Source organism: Ictalurus punctatus, chromosome 20 (genome assembly GCF_001660625.3).
Source record: "Ictalurus punctatus breed USDA103 chromosome 20, Coco_2.0, whole genome shotgun sequence".
Classification (NCBI taxonomy): domain Eukaryota; kingdom Metazoa; phylum Chordata; class Actinopteri; order Siluriformes; family Ictaluridae; genus Ictalurus; species Ictalurus punctatus.
Window position 1 is genome coordinate 20,893,700 of NC_030435.2, and position 16,367 is coordinate 20,910,066.

The following is a 16,367-nucleotide window of genomic DNA, read 5'->3' on the forward strand; positions in this document are numbered from 1 at the left end:
AATGTATGTTTTTTTCCTCAATCCTAACCATTTTACAAGCTGCAATTTAAAAAATGGTAGCAATGATACAAACCTACTAACAACATCGTCTCTTGACCATAGATTTTGATGGTGCAGGATGACCTTAATACGGACATGGCCTCAAACTAAATTAAGTTGTGGCGAAGCAGGCGAGGCCAACGCGAGACAGTGGGTGGTTGCCACGACGGAGTGCATTAAAATTGTGTAATGCACACCTATCTGTTCCATGGTCACTTGCCAGCATTGACAAGTGAAATCTGTCATTGATGTTTGCAGTGCAAAAATAACGATTAATTTTCATTAGTAATTTTATATACGGGTCGTTAGATGTAGAATTCTGCCTGCTCTAAATCAAACACAAAGATAAAGTAATGCGATAAGATTAGAATTATTTGAATGAATTATAATGAATAGTTATAAGAGAGAGAGAGAGAGAGAGAGAGAGAGAGAGAGAGAGAGAGAGAGAGATTGTACGTGTCTGATTTACCTACTTCTGTGCTGCGTCTCTACAAATAACGTGGCTGTGAGTTTAACTACTGTATGCACCTGTAACTGTATGTTACTATGGTTACAATTGTTTATAGGCAGCACATTCATTGAGAATGGTGATTAACCTGACTGGAAGTATGTGTGCATTCAACGGTTTGAACACACACCTTCCAGCCAATCAGAATCAAGTATTCAGACAGACCATGGTATAACTGTCAAATAGTTCCCTGGTCACTCAAATTTCTCGATTTCTCCAACGGAAATGGTGTTCTGACGAATTGATGCAACTAAAAGAGGAGTTGCAAAACATGATATTTAACATTACTGTGTAATGTTTGTTGAGAAACAGGAAGTCTCAGACAGTCTTTCAACAGCTCTGAAAGCTTGAGTTTTTATCTACAGATCTCTTAAGATGGTAGCTTAGTTTTAACTTCTATATATAAATATTGATGCAGTAAAATTTGTTTCTTATTAAACTAAACATTATTGTGGTATCACAAAATTCTAAGGCCCTGTTTCAATCATGATGAAGAAGATAGGAATGACACATCACAGCTCCAGGGTCCTCAGTTCGATTCTGAGCCTATGTGGAGCTGCTAATGTTCTCATTGTGTCTATGTGGGTTTCCTCTGTGTTCCATGGGTTCCTCCCACCTCTAAGAAACTGACAAAAGCTTTTCATTTATAAGATATCTTTCCTATTACACTTTATCCAATTGGTAAGGAAGTTAAAACACACACACACACACATGCGCTTACGCACATACACTCTACTGTGGTTTTATATTGGGAAACATAGAAAAAACAGGAAAGGTATGAGTTTCTACAGATACAGAACCGACTACACAGAGGAGTAGGACGTGAAAAACATTTTATTCAACAAATTTGCAATGTGCTGCCTTTTTATTTTCATTCTTTTCATTTCAAGTAAGTAGATTTTTATTGACTTCGATTACATTTACAAGTTCATGTACAGAGACAACCATTTAGTGTTGAATTAACGTGTCAACTATCAGTAATTTATGTGACTAGCAGAAATAAGGAAATATTTTCTCTGAATTGAGTAGCAGCGGCATTTTTCCGTTTTCTATGCAGATGTTGGCAGTCAGGCATCGAGGAAGTTAAGTCTTCACACTGGAGCATCTGTCACCATCCCATGTTATTACGATAGGAATTATATTCAACATAAGAAATACTGGTGCTATAATAATCGGGTATCATTCGTATCCTGCACAATTCAGGCTTATTCCAATCAGACACAGGGGAAAGTGACAGTGATTGATAACCCGGCTGAGAGTCTCTTTACTGTGACTATGAATAATCTCCAGACAGAAAACACTGGATGGTACTGGTGTGCTGTAGAGATAAATGGATTGAGAGATGTTCATGAAAATCTCTACATCACGGTGAAATCAGGTATTAAGTTACAATCTGCAAATAATTAGTGAAATTAGCAGTGTTCTAATGTTGATAAAGATTAATCATACATAACTGACTCTATATTTGTGCTCAGATCCTGATCTGTCTGTGATGGAGAGCAGAGTGAGTGGTGAGGAAGGAGGCAGTGTCACAGTCCAGTGTTTCTACAGCGCTGAGTATCAGAATAAACAGAAGCAGTGGTGCAGATTCATAGACAGCCGCTGCAACAATACGGGGAGGACTGCCACATCCCAGAATTCAGCAGTCCACCTCAGTGATGATGGGAGAGGATCCTTCAGTGTGCAGATGAGTGGACTGAAGAAGAGTGATGCTGGCTGGTACTGGTGCGGAGCAGGAGATCTGCAGGTTCCTGTTCACATTGCAGTTAATACTTCAACAGGTACAGAAACCTGACCTTATTTCATGAATTAAACAATTTCTGTAATTTAGTATCAAAGAAACAGACACGAGATTATTACATTACTATAATGCATACTGTCTTTGTCACTGAATATTAATCTTAATATTAATATTAATATTATCAGCCTTCAAGCACGGCCAGATAATAAAAGTGCTTGACTTCCCACTTTCATCTGCCCCAGCAATCACATTCTGCCATAAAATGCAATGAAACACCTCAGAGAAAGCACTGACATTTGAGTTCCCATAGAACAAATAGTAAAGCTGAATTCCTAGATTTTAAAGATTTAATTAATGTAAGTTAATTTAATTGTATTAAACACTATTTATGAGATATTTTGGCACGAGCATTGACATTGGCCACTAAAAAACCCTGTATCGGTCGACCACAAACTTTTACCAGTGTGACATTTTTTTACTTGGTAATTTTGGATGAGCGCATATCTACACCCTGAAGAATTCATTACACTGTCCTGTCGTTCCAGTTCCCCCAAATGGGACCAAAAATACAGATGAACAGACAGACAATTCAATGTAAGTTTTGTCAGTTGAATGGTATTTAATTTTCGCCAGAATTTTCACAGAACCTTTAAGACAGCTGTACGTTTACATCTCAACATGTGCTGTATTTTTTCACCCTGATGAGATGAAGTCAGACTTATTATTAATATACAATGTGAAATGTAATGAATATAATTTTTATGCTCTGATAGTATTAGATACTGTTGTGTAGTACAATACTAGAAAACCTCTATTGTGTGTACCGTGTGTCTACATTACAGGCATGAACTGATGACTGTTTGGCTTCTGCTGGCTGTAGGACTGGGGCTGCTGCTCATTCTGGTCAGCATTGTAGCTTACATGTTGAGGAAGACGTGCAGTAAGTGTTCACTCCTATTTATTTAATTTTTAAATTAGTCTTTCAGGATGATTTTGAGGTTTACTGTTCTAATCAAATCATGCAATTTTGTGCACATTCATTTTGCACAGACAGACCAATCAGATTTGTAAGGATGTCCTATACATATATAGGTGCCGCCCCCCATTACCATGTTTGTGTAAAAAGAAAAAAAAGAAAACTAGGGAGAACTACATAAGCAACAAAAGCCAAAAAAAAAAAAAAAAAAAAAAAAAAAAAAAAAAAACCTGTACAGTATATACAGTATGTATACACAGGATTCAGTAGTAACATGAGAAACAATGATTGAGGGACATGACCAGGGCAGAGCTAGGTCAAGTTAAACCAAAAACAAAAACAAAAGCACTTTGAAACAGCACGTAGACATTTAAGCAGGGAATAAAACACAAAGGGGTGCACTCTTATAGAAAAAAAAAAAAATAGAAAAGCACCCTGAATTGTCTATTTTCCAATGAAATAAACACCTCCTTACAGAAAACCTGACCATATCTATAATTAGACCTTTTACTTTGTTAAATCCTTACAAATCCCCACATAGTCCACCATACAAATCCCCGAGAGATAGCGTTACTATAAAAATGATAACATATTAGAACAAATGCATTAATACAGTGGTTCCCAAACTTTTCCAGGGCAAGCCCCCCAAATGGCATTAACATTTGACCGAGGCCCCCCTTTTGCAAGATGTCTTTAAAACACATTAAAAATCCAGACTTCTGAATATATCCCCCCTTTTTTTATTATCAATAATTACATCTTGCATCTTTACATTACATTACATTAGGAATTGATTGTGTGTGTGTGTGGTTGTCTGAGAGTGAGAAAGAGAAAATCATGTATTTATTTATTTTTCACACCAAATTGTTGAGGCCCCCTGGGCGCCCCCTGGTGGCCCCCAAGGGGGCGGCCCCCACTTTGAAAACCACTGCATTAATATACACTTTTGATTTGAGTTATAGCCGCTCCTACTGTCAGATAGCTGGTACTACTGCTGTAGTAGAAAATAAATCGTTACACCACAGTGAAGCTGAATTCCCAAATCCTACTGGTCAGAAGGTGTTGATTATTCATTTTCTAATTATCATCACCATGTTGTTGATTATTTTCCATCCACAAGTGTTTTATTTCTTACACAACCAACCTGTATAACTTGTTTTAATTATCTCACTTCCAGAGAAGGAAAATAAAACAAGGATTAGAATGGAGAGCAATGACGCCACTGCTCACACGGTTAGTATTGTGTTAGATGCATGCTATAATCATCAGCAATCTGGTACAGTTTTGCTATTGGTCTTCATACATATATGACTTTATTTGCAGTTTTAAAATCTAATGTGTTGTGTGAAAAATAACAATTTCTCTTGAAATCCACAAACTTTACAGTTTATGTTAAATCGCATATTTCATTTCATAAACACTACATGCCTGTGTGCTGTTCTGGAATCACAGAATAACCATGAATAAATACTCACACCCACAGCCACCATCAGCACTGGATCATGAAGGAGATGTGATCTACACCTCTGTGTTCAACGTAACCACAAATCAAGCTGTAAGTAAGCCTGTAAATGACAGCTGTTGTTTAAAGCAGGGGTTTATTTGATTGAAGGAGGTACATTAGAGGAAAAAATATCTCCGTTAGTGATTGGTGTTTTATTAACCATAACATGAGTACTATAACGAATTGGTAATAGTAGAAATAATCAGAATTTCCTCATATACTTTATCTCTAATCATTACAACTCGCCCATTTTCCAGCATTCTCTGATAGTCAAAGATGACGAGGTGACCTACAGCAATATGGTATGAAGAAATTAATTAAGTAAAAATGAAAAATAAATAAATGTAAATAATAATATTATTTACATACTGGTTTCCTAACTAGATGTTAGTTTCCATAGAGTTTACCTATGGTGGTAGCTTTTATTACCAAAGTATATTCTTTATCTCTAATCATTATATCTGACCCATTTCCAGAATTCTCAGACATTCAAAAACGATGAGGTGACCTATGGCAATGTGGTATGAGAACGGTCTTATTTCTTTTATAAGCTGGTTTCTGACTAAATGCTGGATTTTACTTAGTGGTAGCTTTTATAACTGAAGAACACACATCCTAGTAATAATCAGATATTTTCCCTATGCTATATCTGCCCCATTTCCCAGCATCCTCCCGGAGTCAGAGACGATGAGTTGACCTACAGCACTGTGGTTCATGAGTAAGAGGTGAGGAACTCTTACACAGAAGGACAAGATGCACTGATAATGCACTATGAACATCAATTCATTCATCTTTAATAATCAGTTTATCCTGGTCAGGGTCAAGGTAGATCCAGAGCCATTCATGGGAATCCTGGATGGAACAACAGTCCATACATTCACACACTGATTCACATCAAGGGGCACTTTATAGAGAAGTTAATCTACTGACAAGCATGTTTTGTTGGGGAGGAAAACCCAGAGGAAACCCACACAGAAATCAGAAGAACTTGGTGAACTCCACCCAGCTATTAACCAGTACTCAAGTCAAACTCCGGACCCTGGAGGCTTAGTGCCACCGTGACGCCCATGGACTACATTCTTTACTTTGTACTTAATAGAACAATATATCTAACCAGACACATTTAAAATGATGATGTTTATTAATGATTTCCTGCTGGTAGATCAATCGAGTAATCTTTTAAGGCCAAGTCATACTGGACAAAGTTTATTTATTAATTTTTTTTGGACCCACTGTTCAAGCAGTGCTGATATGTAAAACTGAGGAAGTGAGCTTGTGACATTAAAATTTAATTTGCTATTGTCAAATTGGGCTTAGTAAAGCAAAGTGCCATCATCTGATGTGACTTTATTCTTTTGCTCTGCTGAGTAGTTAGCACATAGACATAAACAAAACACAGACAAAACACAACTGAGTGTGTAAATCACACGCACAAAACAAAACACAAAAAAGTGTGTAAACTGCAAAGGAAGTGTATAAATCGCAAAGGAAATCACTTTAACTATGCACTATACAGTACAGCGAGGGAAATAAGTATTGGACGCGTCAACATTTTTTTCAGTAAATATATTTCCAATGAGACTATGCATATGAAATTTTCACCAGACTTTGGTATTAACTCAAGAGATCCGGAAATTTAAAGAATTCACAACGTTAAAGTTCCTAAATAAAGTTATGTGTAATAAAGTGGAAAGACACTGATGTCTGGTGAAAATTTCATTTATGATGAATAGCCTCATAGGAAATATATTTACTGAAAAAATACTTATTTCCTCCATGGTATGTCAGCATGGGCCAAGTCTTATTGAAAAAATCGTGGTTATTTTAGCCGGTCAGTCACTAAGGCGTGCTGTGGTTATAGACCACATTTTGAATGTAGCAGGAAGAGGAACTGCTTGAGGTGCTACAGACACAGTAACAACTTAGCAGAGGAGCAGGATACAAGAAAACCCTCACATTTTATTCAACATCAGAACAAATCTAACATGAAGTGCTTTTTAATTTGTACATAGTTCTACATAGACATTTTAATGGATTTCCCAGATAGTTCCAAGCTTCCACTGCTGGGCCCTTGAGCAAGGCCCTTAACCCTCCAATGCTCAGTTGTATAAATTAGAGAAATGTAAGTCACTCTGGATAAGGGCGTCTGCCAAATGCAATAAATGTAACTGTATATGTAAATGAATAACGCAATGGTTATTTTCATATAACAGCACGGTCTGTAGTGTGTTATTCCTTACATATTGGGTTAGAACACCGTATTTTATTCCATTATTTGTCTGTCTGTCTGTCAGACCAGTACAGAACTTACTTTCTTAGTCAATGGAGATTCTCTGTCATATCATATAAGTGCATTCTTTTTGTAAACAATTAACACCGGATGAGGAACACTTGTGCGATATTGCATTGTTAATTATAATTTAGCTAGTGTCCTACATATTTCTGTTTCTATGCTACATTTTCAATTAAGAACCAAATATCGGAAAACGACTAAAAAGGCTTGTTATTTTATTATTCATTTACAAATAGAAAACAAAAAACAAACCTAATAAGTCATTTCCCTTCTTTCGGCCTCATGCTCAATTAAAAATAAGAAAAATGGGTCAAATTTCAGATTTCATTTGAACATTTTTCCCCCTCCCAGATAAGCAAAATTTGTCAGGCCCACTTGTGGGCCACATACTTGCTTTAGTTCTGGCCCAGTATACACCTGGGTCCTGGGAAAACCGACACACAATTTCCTCTGGCCCAGATCTGGCCCACACACTGAAAACCGAAACATATACAATTTACTCCGGTCCACACACTGTAAAGTGACCTATATTGTTTATGTGGTCCAGATCTGGCCCACACACTGTATGACAGATCTGGCTGAGAGTCGGCTTGGTCCCCGGGTCAAATGTGGCCTGGAAACTGCTAAACGTACTTCATTTTAGCAGAGAAATACAAATTCAAACATTTAATACGATTAAGGGCTTTTATTAAACATTAACAAATACACTACAATATGAACATTTATTAACACAATTTTAAAAACAACAAAAATAAGAAGTAAATATATTTACAGTATATTTAAAGACAAAAAATTAAAAAAATTAAAATCTCTCTCTCACACACACATACACACAGCTACCAACACACGTGCACACAAATAAATTCAACCACTTAAACATCAAGGACTTTTATAAACAACTCAGAAATACAATATGAACAATATGAATTCATACAATATGAATATTTATTAAGAAATACAATAAATCAAACAAGTATATTTACATTTAGTAAAGAAAAGACATATAGAGAACATACAGTTAATACTCTTAAAATAAGATGGATCATAAAAATCCCATGTTGTTGTTCATTTAGTTCTGTCCTGAATAAGCTATTTCACATAACAGATGTTTACATGTAGTCCACAAGATAATAGCTGAATTGATAAAAAAAAAAAAAAAAACTGTTCAAAAGATTACACACCCTTGATTCTTAATACTGTGTGTCGTTACCTGCATGATCCACCACTGTGTTTGTTTTGTGAGAGTGTGTTCATGAGTCCTTTGTTTGTCCTGAGCAGTTAAACTGCCCCGCAGTTTACACCTGCCACAACTACACCTACTTTCAACCGAGATTGGCCCACATAACAAAACCCGTCTGTCAGCCAGAAGTGGTATGGACAGTCAGCAGGGCTCTTGGTAATTTCCTTTTTACCGATACCAGCGTTGAGCCGACAGTGGCGCATTTCTACCGTAATACTATCTGGGCTGGTTTTGATGTGAACCGGAAGTTCACGCGTTGTGCTGGATAACGGTCTTTTTCCTTTTCTAGTTTTCTCTCCTTTTTTCCCGCTGAAGATCGTAAAGAGTTTTGTGATATGTAAAGGAGTCTGACGTGTAACCCTCAAAGAGGGCTGCAGAAAAATAACTGCGGTTAAATGTGCTCTGGAAGCACGGTTACTCTAGCCACACGTAAAAAATATAATAAGATAAAAAAAATAAATTTTAAAAAATGAAGGGGCGCAGCTTTTACACACTTAGCGGTAATAGCGCCTCAAGCGGAAATGGAGCGTCCGCGAGCTCCTACACAACAGAAACACTTAACTTCTACAAAACGTCTACAAAAGACACTATAAAGCTTCAAGCAAAATTAAAAATACATTTACTAAAATCACATTTTAAAACATCTAATAATAAAATCCACTGTAGAATTTTGTCGTAATTGCTATTCAAAATCACAAGATCTGTCAATTTCAATAGAGCCAGGATTATAAAATGGACGATTCAAATTGGTAGATGATTTTACCCAGTCACATCATTGTGTTCAGGTTTATTTATTTATTTACTTATTGTGCTGTCGTGCAGTTTTTCTGCACTACTTTGAGGGTTAAGATGGTGATGGTGGTGGATGGGTCAATGTGTGGCCTTTTTGTATGACCACAAATGGATTATTTAAATGATGTGGTAGTTCTCAGTTCTCCATATGTAACTATAAATACAGACAAAGCTACAGACATAGTGTCAGTTTTACAGTTTTAAAATACATTTCACAGAGCTTTTCACATGGCTGGGCTTTACACGTCAGCACATCTATTTATCTTAGAGGAAGCCAGCAAGTTTATTTATTTATTTATTTATTTATAAACACTGCAGGATGGCAATTCACTTATGAACTTATATATGTATATATATATATATATATATATATATATATATATATATATATATATATATATATATATATATATATGACTCTGACAGTGTGGTGCAAACATACAAAGCTTAGACTGACATGAATTAATGAAACTAGAAAAGTTTTATCATGTATATTAGTGTCTGCATGGCTAGGACATGCAATGATATCTGGTGGGCATCCAGTGGCTGTAGGACTGGGACTGCTGTTTATTCTGCTCAGTATTATTTTCTTAGGGGGTTTTCAAAGACAACTTTAAGATTTTGTTGCTCTGCTGTAATGCATAAACTGAATCATGGCCATTAATTTTGCACCAACAAGCAACTATCCTGCAAATGTCCTAAAAAATAAATTAGGTGCTGCCACCCATCGGTGTGCTCTTGTGACGAGAGAAAACGAGGGAAACTAAGACTCAAGACTTCACACACTGCAAGGCAGGAAAGTATACAGTATATACAGTATATATATATATATATATATATATATATATATATATATATATATATATATATATATATATATATATATATATATATATATATATATATATAAATGGCTAGATAGAAACATGAGTGAGGCGCAGAGCTAGATCAGGCACAAAGAAGACAGGAAGGAAGCAGCATTTTTGTGACAGCAAGCACAGTTAAGGCATGAATGAAACACAACAGGTTGGGCTGTTATAGGAATGTTATCAGCAAGAATACCCCAAAGATGGTTTCCTATAGCAGTACATTTTGAAGTGTTTTAGACAACAGCAATTTGGCAAAAATTACAATTATTTACTTATCAAGGAACATTTTTATTAGTTTAACATGACTAAATAGAACTATAAATTTGATTAAGAAAGTGTGGTTTCACACATTTTAAAGGTAAAACAATCCACTGTTTGAAGAAGACTTCGAGAGCAGACATATAGAAGTCATACCACAAGATGCAACCAATCATCAGTGGAACGTCAGATTGGAATTTGCAAAGAAATACAGAGATGAGTCACAGAAGTTCTGGAAGCAAGATTAACCTCGACCAAAATGATGGAAAGGCCAAAGTGTGGAGAAAGAAAGGATCTGCTCACGATCCAAAACATACAAGCTCACAGGGCAAGCACGGTGGTGGTAGCGTCATGGCTTGGGCTTGCATGGCTGCTTCTGGAACATGCTCACTGATCTTTATTGATGATGTAACTCATGATGGTAGTAGCAGAATGAATTAAGACGTCTACAGAAACAATCTGTCTGCCAATTTATAGAGGAATGCATCCTGTAAATTTCGGTACAAGCCTGGAAAAGCAAAAGAAGAATACAACAATCTGATAACGTCAGTAGGTCACTGGCTTGACAAGAAAGTGGATATGCAACCATAAATTAAGTATTATTTATTTTAGACAATCCGTTCCTATACTTTCGCTCACCTAAAAATAGGGTGGTCTGCTAGAAAAGGTGCCAAGTTTTTAAAACAAATCTAGGTGTAAATGTCTGGAAATGAAAGCTGAAATTCCGATCTATTGTCTCATATTCATCTTTTGATCTCAAATACAAATGTATCTAGAGCAAAAACCAAAGACTTAGCCTTGCTGTTCCAATACTTTTGGAGGGGACTGTATATCATATTGGAACAAGCACATTCATATACACCTGTGATTTTAACAATAATCAGAATTACTGACCTAGAGAGTTAGCTTTACATGACATATTTCCACAGATATTTGAATAAGGAAATTAAATACAGGAATTAATGAGTGAATCTGCAACAAAAGCGGCCTACATGATATTACCATCAGAGCTGAGATATAAGACAATACATTTTAATTTGCTGTTGTAAAATTGGGCTTTTTGGGGCAAACTACCATCATCTATATGGCAGTGTATCAGGTATTTAATCAGTTTAGATGGTCTGTCACTAAATTAAGACACACTGTGGTTTTAGACTACACTGTAAGATTATCAGGAAGAGGAACTGCTTGAGCTGCTACAGACACAGCGACAACTTCTCAGAGAAGCAGGACGCAAGAAAACTCTCACATTTTATTCAACATCAGAACAAATCTAACATGAGCTGCTTTTTCATTTTTATTCTCTTCACTTCCAGTAAGTACATTTCTCATGCACTCTTCTATCCTATTTTACATTCTTGTGCAGAATAATCCATTGATACATCAAAAACCTAACGTATTGAACTAATTTATCCACCATCAGTAATATCTTGTATTATCAAGTATCAAATATTTTATTTTCACTGAGTAATAGTAGTTTTTCTGTTCTGTGTGCAGGTGTTGCCAGTCAGGCATGGAGGCAGTTTAGTTATAAACTGGAGCATCTGTCACCATCCCGTGTCGTTATGATAGGACATATATACAACATAAGAAACACTGGTGCTTTGACGCTTCTGCATCATACAATTACTGCAAAATTCAGGCGTATGCCAATGAGACACAGGAGAAAGTGACAGTGACTGATAACCCAGCTGAGAGTCTCTTTACTGTGACTATGAATAATCTCCAGACAGAAAACACTGGAACGTACTAGTGTGCTGTAGAGATAAGTGGAATATTCTATCCAGATGTTACAGAAAAACTTTATATCACAGTGAAATCAGGTATTAAGTTACAATCTGCAAATAATTAGTGAATTTAGCAGTGTTGTAATGATGCTAAAGATTAATCATACATAACTGACTTCATATTTGTGCTCAGATCCTGATCTGTCTGTGATGGAGAGCAGAGTGAGTGGTGAGGAAGGAAGCAGCGTCACAGTCCAGTGTCTCAGCAGCGCTTCGTATCAGAATAAACAGAAGCAGTGGTGCAGATTTATAGATAAGGTGTGCAACACATTTAGGAGGACTGCCACATCCCAGAAGTCAGCAGTGAACCTCAGTGACGATGGGAGAGGATCCTTCAGTGTGCAGATGAGTGGACTGAAGAAGAGTGATGCTGGCTGGTACTGGTGCAGTGCAGGAGATCTGCAGGTTCCTGTTCACATCAGTGTCTGTGATCCACCTCCAGGTATTATCACATACACTGACCTCTACTTTAACAAATGAAAATCACACTGATTATTTTTCTTTTTCTTAGTTTTGACTACAAGACTGACTACAACCACTCACCATGTCAGTACTTACACGTAAGTAGGAAAGCTCCATTTTATTTAGGCATGCTGTTGTCCTCTGCAGTTTTACAGATTTTCTATATTTATTAACTTATTCAAATAAGAATGTGTTCTTAATGTACAAAACCAACACCATGTTATTGAATATTTTGACCAGTACATGAGATATTATCTTGCTAGTTCTACTTTCTCATATCATACGAGCTTAAATGCACTGACCATTTTATAATGTATTTTTTTATGAGTCTGTGATGTGAGTGGATTAAATTAAATTGTATATTAAATCCTGAGCTTGAAATAGCAAATTAAGCACGAATAAAATAGCTAAATCTTACATATTGATTATAATCCTGTAGCCATATTAAATGAAACTGCACATGGATTACTGTGCACAAGAAAACAATGAATCTTTTAGTGACCTTTCCAGGGTTCTCTACACATTCTCTACACAGGGGATCTCAAAATATAGTGACCATATAAAAAATGACCATGAGTCTTTATAGGTCACAAATACATTACAATACAGTGAATTTCTTTTCTTTGCATACCCCAGCATGCCTGGAAGTTGGGGTCAGAGCTCAGGATCAGTCATGTTAGCGCAAGGGCAGTGACAGCACTGGCTTGGAAGGGCTGGGGCTTGAATCCCTGACCTTCTGATTAATAACCCAGAGCCTTGACCGCTAAGCCATGGCCTTTCAAGCAGTAACCAAGAGCTTTAAATACTAAGCCACCACTGCATCTATCTATCTATCTATCTATCTATCTCTCTATCTGAAATTGCTATACTTCATTATAATAATGTGCATTGTGCAGTATGGTGGTGCTAGCAGGTATCACTACTGCTTCACAGCTTTAGGGTCCCTGGTGTGAACCTGAGGTCTGACTACAGTCTGTTCATGTTCTCCCACCTCTCAAAAACATGCCAGTAGGATGATTTGGCTACTGGCGAGGAATGACTGATTAAATGAATTAATTAATATTCTGCACTGCCATTGATTCAGCCAGTCTGTACTAACAAATGTGTGTCTATAGTGAGCATGAGACCCTGATCTACTGGTACCTGGTGGCCGTTATTTTGCTACTGGTCATACTGGTCATCATCGTCTGCGTGCTAAGAAGGAAGTACAGTAAGTGTTGCTGGTGTGTCTCTAAAATTTAGGTGAGGGTGCTCACTAGTGGCAGAGGGGTTAGAATATTATTATTATTATTATTATTATTATTATTATTAGTAGTAGTAGTAGTAGTAGTATTTTTATTAACATGTGAGTATGTGTTCCCTTATTTGAATATAATTGAATTCAGGTGAGTAAATTAGCTTTATTCCCTCGTTCTAACTTCCTGAAGCAGATAATCAAATCAGGACCAGAGACAGGAGCAATGATACCACAGTTCACTCAGTTAGTACTGCGTTTGATTTGTGGCTTAATGCAGTCCAAAATCATATTATCTTTATTTTAGTACCTTTAGTACCTTTTAGCACTTTTAATGGACTGTTGTCATCACAATCATCTCATCTGTTCAGGCTGAGAGTGAGGGATCATACAGCTCAATTGCTTTCAAGTCAAGAAAGAAGAAATCAGAACAAAGGAACCTGGAGCAGGTTTGTCTTTATCTTAAAGCATGTAACACAGTTGTTTGTGTACTGTAATGTTCTAACCTGTGTTTGAGTAATATAATTGCTTTTGTGTGTGTGTGTGTGTGTGTGTGTGTGTGTGTGTGTGTGTGTGTGTGTGTGTGTCTATGTGTGTGTATGAAACAGCACACATTTACAGCTGAAGACTCTGCTATATACAGCTCTGTGGCTGTTTCAAAGCCAAAGGTAAGACGGCATTCCATCGGTCCATTTCTACATACATTTCCTACTACTACTACTACTACTAATAATAATACTAATACTAATACTACTACTACTAATAATAATTAGTAGTAGTAGTGGTAGTAGCAGCATTGTTGTTGTTGTTGTTATATGGATTATGTTATTATATGGATTATTATTAATAAACATTTATTAATTATTATTGAAGATTTAACAAAGCAATTTCTTACATCCGCAGTCTTCAGCATCAACAGATAATGAGCAGGACGTGAACTACAGCTTTGTAAAAATCGCTTCCAAGAATAAAACTGTGAGTAAATTCCTTTAAATGAAGTGTATTCCAGTACAATCCAGGCTAAGAAACTAAGTGTATAAATCCATAATAACTATTTTACTCACTAATCAAACAGGGACTGGTTTCATTTTGAGACTCTGATTAGTCTTTATTCATATCCTGTTCTAGAAGTCTCCAAAAGATGTTGGTGATGAGACAATCTGGAGCAACGTGGTTTGCTAGTAAGAGATGTGTGATTAAAAAAAAAATCTCTCTCTCTCTCTCTCTCTCTCTCTCTCTCTCTCTCTCGCTCTCTCTCTCTCTATTCACACACAAACACACACAGTGCTGTGAAAATGTATTTGCCCCATCCTGATTTCTTCTATTTTTGTGTATCTTATACTAAATTGTTTCAGAAATGTTTAGTTTGAAATGGTTTGAGTATCATATCTATAGGGAAGAAAAATGTAATAGCGATATCATTTAATTCTTCATAATAATGTGCACCAGCAGTGGGAAGTAACGTACTACATGTACTACGGTTACAGTACTTAAGTACATGGTTCACTGTAATGATACTTTTTTTATTCTAATTAAATGAAAGTACTTAATGATACTGTGAAGTACATTTACTTGAGGTTTTTTATCTTCTTTATTTTTGCACAAATAAAACGTACAAAATATAAAATGTAAAAGTTCTATTTCAAAGCCCAATCAAAATAAAGCCATTTCCTGCTGAAAGTCTATGACAAGTAAACTGTGACTAGCCGTGAGTATGTTCTTCTTCCTTTTGTTCAGGACTGCAGGGTGGTTTCTTTCAGAACTAGTGAGGTTTTCCTGTTTGCTCAGTTCTTTGCTCAGTATTAATAGGAACGTCCTCACCTCATGCCCATGATCATACCCTTCCATGTGTAGCCGTTAAAGGACCCCACTACATTACTGCCCTCCTCACTGATCGCACTGAATCTGTTAGAGTCTGGCTTCATGGCTGCCTTGGCAAAATTAAAATTAGATTCTCCACCTGGACTTAGTAACATGAGGGAACAAGATGGTTAAGTCGTGGCTACTTCTGAATAAAGCATGATCATTATATTGTGCTCCCAAACTAGAGTGTACATATTTACACTAACCACCAGGCACTAGGGGAAACAGCCATGGCTCATCAGCTTTAGATAATATGTCGACACTAGTAAAGTTTACAGTACATGCCATTTCTTTTCTGAAATGTAAAAAAAAAGTATTCGCCCCATCCAGTTTCTTCTGTTTTTGTGTATATCTCATACTAAAAAGTTTTAAATCTTAAAATGAAATGTAACATAAAACAAAGGCGACCTGAGTCAACACCTTGAAGCAAAACAAGTTATCCAGGCACACGGTGGCTTAGTGGTTAGCACGTTCACCTCACACCTCCAGGGTCGGGGGTTTGCATATTCTCCCCATGTTGTGGGGGTTTCCTCCCCAGTCCAAAGACATGCATGGTAGGCTGATTGACATGTCTAATGTGTATGTGATTGTGCCCTGTGATGGATTTGTACCCTGCCTTGTGCCCCATGCTCCCTGGGATAGGCTCCAGGTTCCCTGTGACCCTGAAAAGGATAAAGCAGCATAGAAGATGGATGGAAAAAGTTATCTGACACCTATCACCAATGTGAAAAACTAATTTCCCCCTAAAACTTAAAACGTGGTTGTGCCACATTTAGCAGCAATAACTGCAACTAAACACTT

General features: G+C 36.6%; 1 protein-coding gene and 1 long non-coding RNA gene across 3 annotated transcripts; both read left to right on the plus strand.

Moving 5' to 3' along the window:
- Positions 1–66: 66 nt before the first annotated feature.
- Positions 67–6,103, plus strand: LOC108280290 (polymeric immunoglobulin receptor). 2 transcript variants are annotated; one of them, XM_047162668.2, is made up of 11 exons: positions 67–1,436; positions 1,605–1,925; positions 2,023–2,328; positions 2,834–2,882; positions 3,131–3,228; positions 4,442–4,497; positions 4,748–4,819; positions 5,026–5,070; positions 5,245–5,289; positions 5,434–5,493; positions 5,573–6,103. In XM_047162668.2, exons 1-10 carry the CDS (start codon positions 1,400–1,402, stop codon positions 5,488–5,490), a joined length of 1,086 nt encoding a protein of 361 aa, XP_047018624.1. In that variant the 5' UTR covers positions 67–1,399; the 3' UTR covers positions 5,491–5,493; positions 5,573–6,103. The 2 variants fall into 2 exon arrangements, with proteins under 2 accessions (XP_047018624.1, XP_047018623.1); XM_047162667.2 differs by having other exon boundaries at positions 5,587–6,103.
- Positions 6,104–14,303: 8,200 nt separating this feature from the next.
- On the plus strand, positions 14,304–15,782 carry LOC124626043 (uncharacterized). The gene is made up of 3 exons (XR_006984260.2): positions 14,304–14,371; positions 14,607–14,678; positions 14,832–15,782. It is a non-coding gene; the product is annotated as an uncharacterized LOC124626043 (long non-coding RNA).
- The last annotated feature ends 585 nt before the right edge of the window (positions 15,783–16,367 follow it).

Excerpts from the sequence above, each read along its gene's own strand:
- LOC108280290 (XM_047162668.2), top strand. The coding sequence starts at position 1,400 with ATGTGCTGCCTTTTTATTTTCATTCTTTTCATTTCAA. Across the intron at positions 3,229-4,441 it reads CATGTTGAGGAAGACGTGCA|AGAAGGAAAATAAAACAAGG; the intron begins GTAAGTGTTCAC and ends TCTCACTTCCAG. Across the intron at positions 4,498-4,747 it reads ATGACGCCACTGCTCACACG|CCACCATCAGCACTGGATCA; the intron begins GTTAGTATTGTG and ends TCACACCCACAG.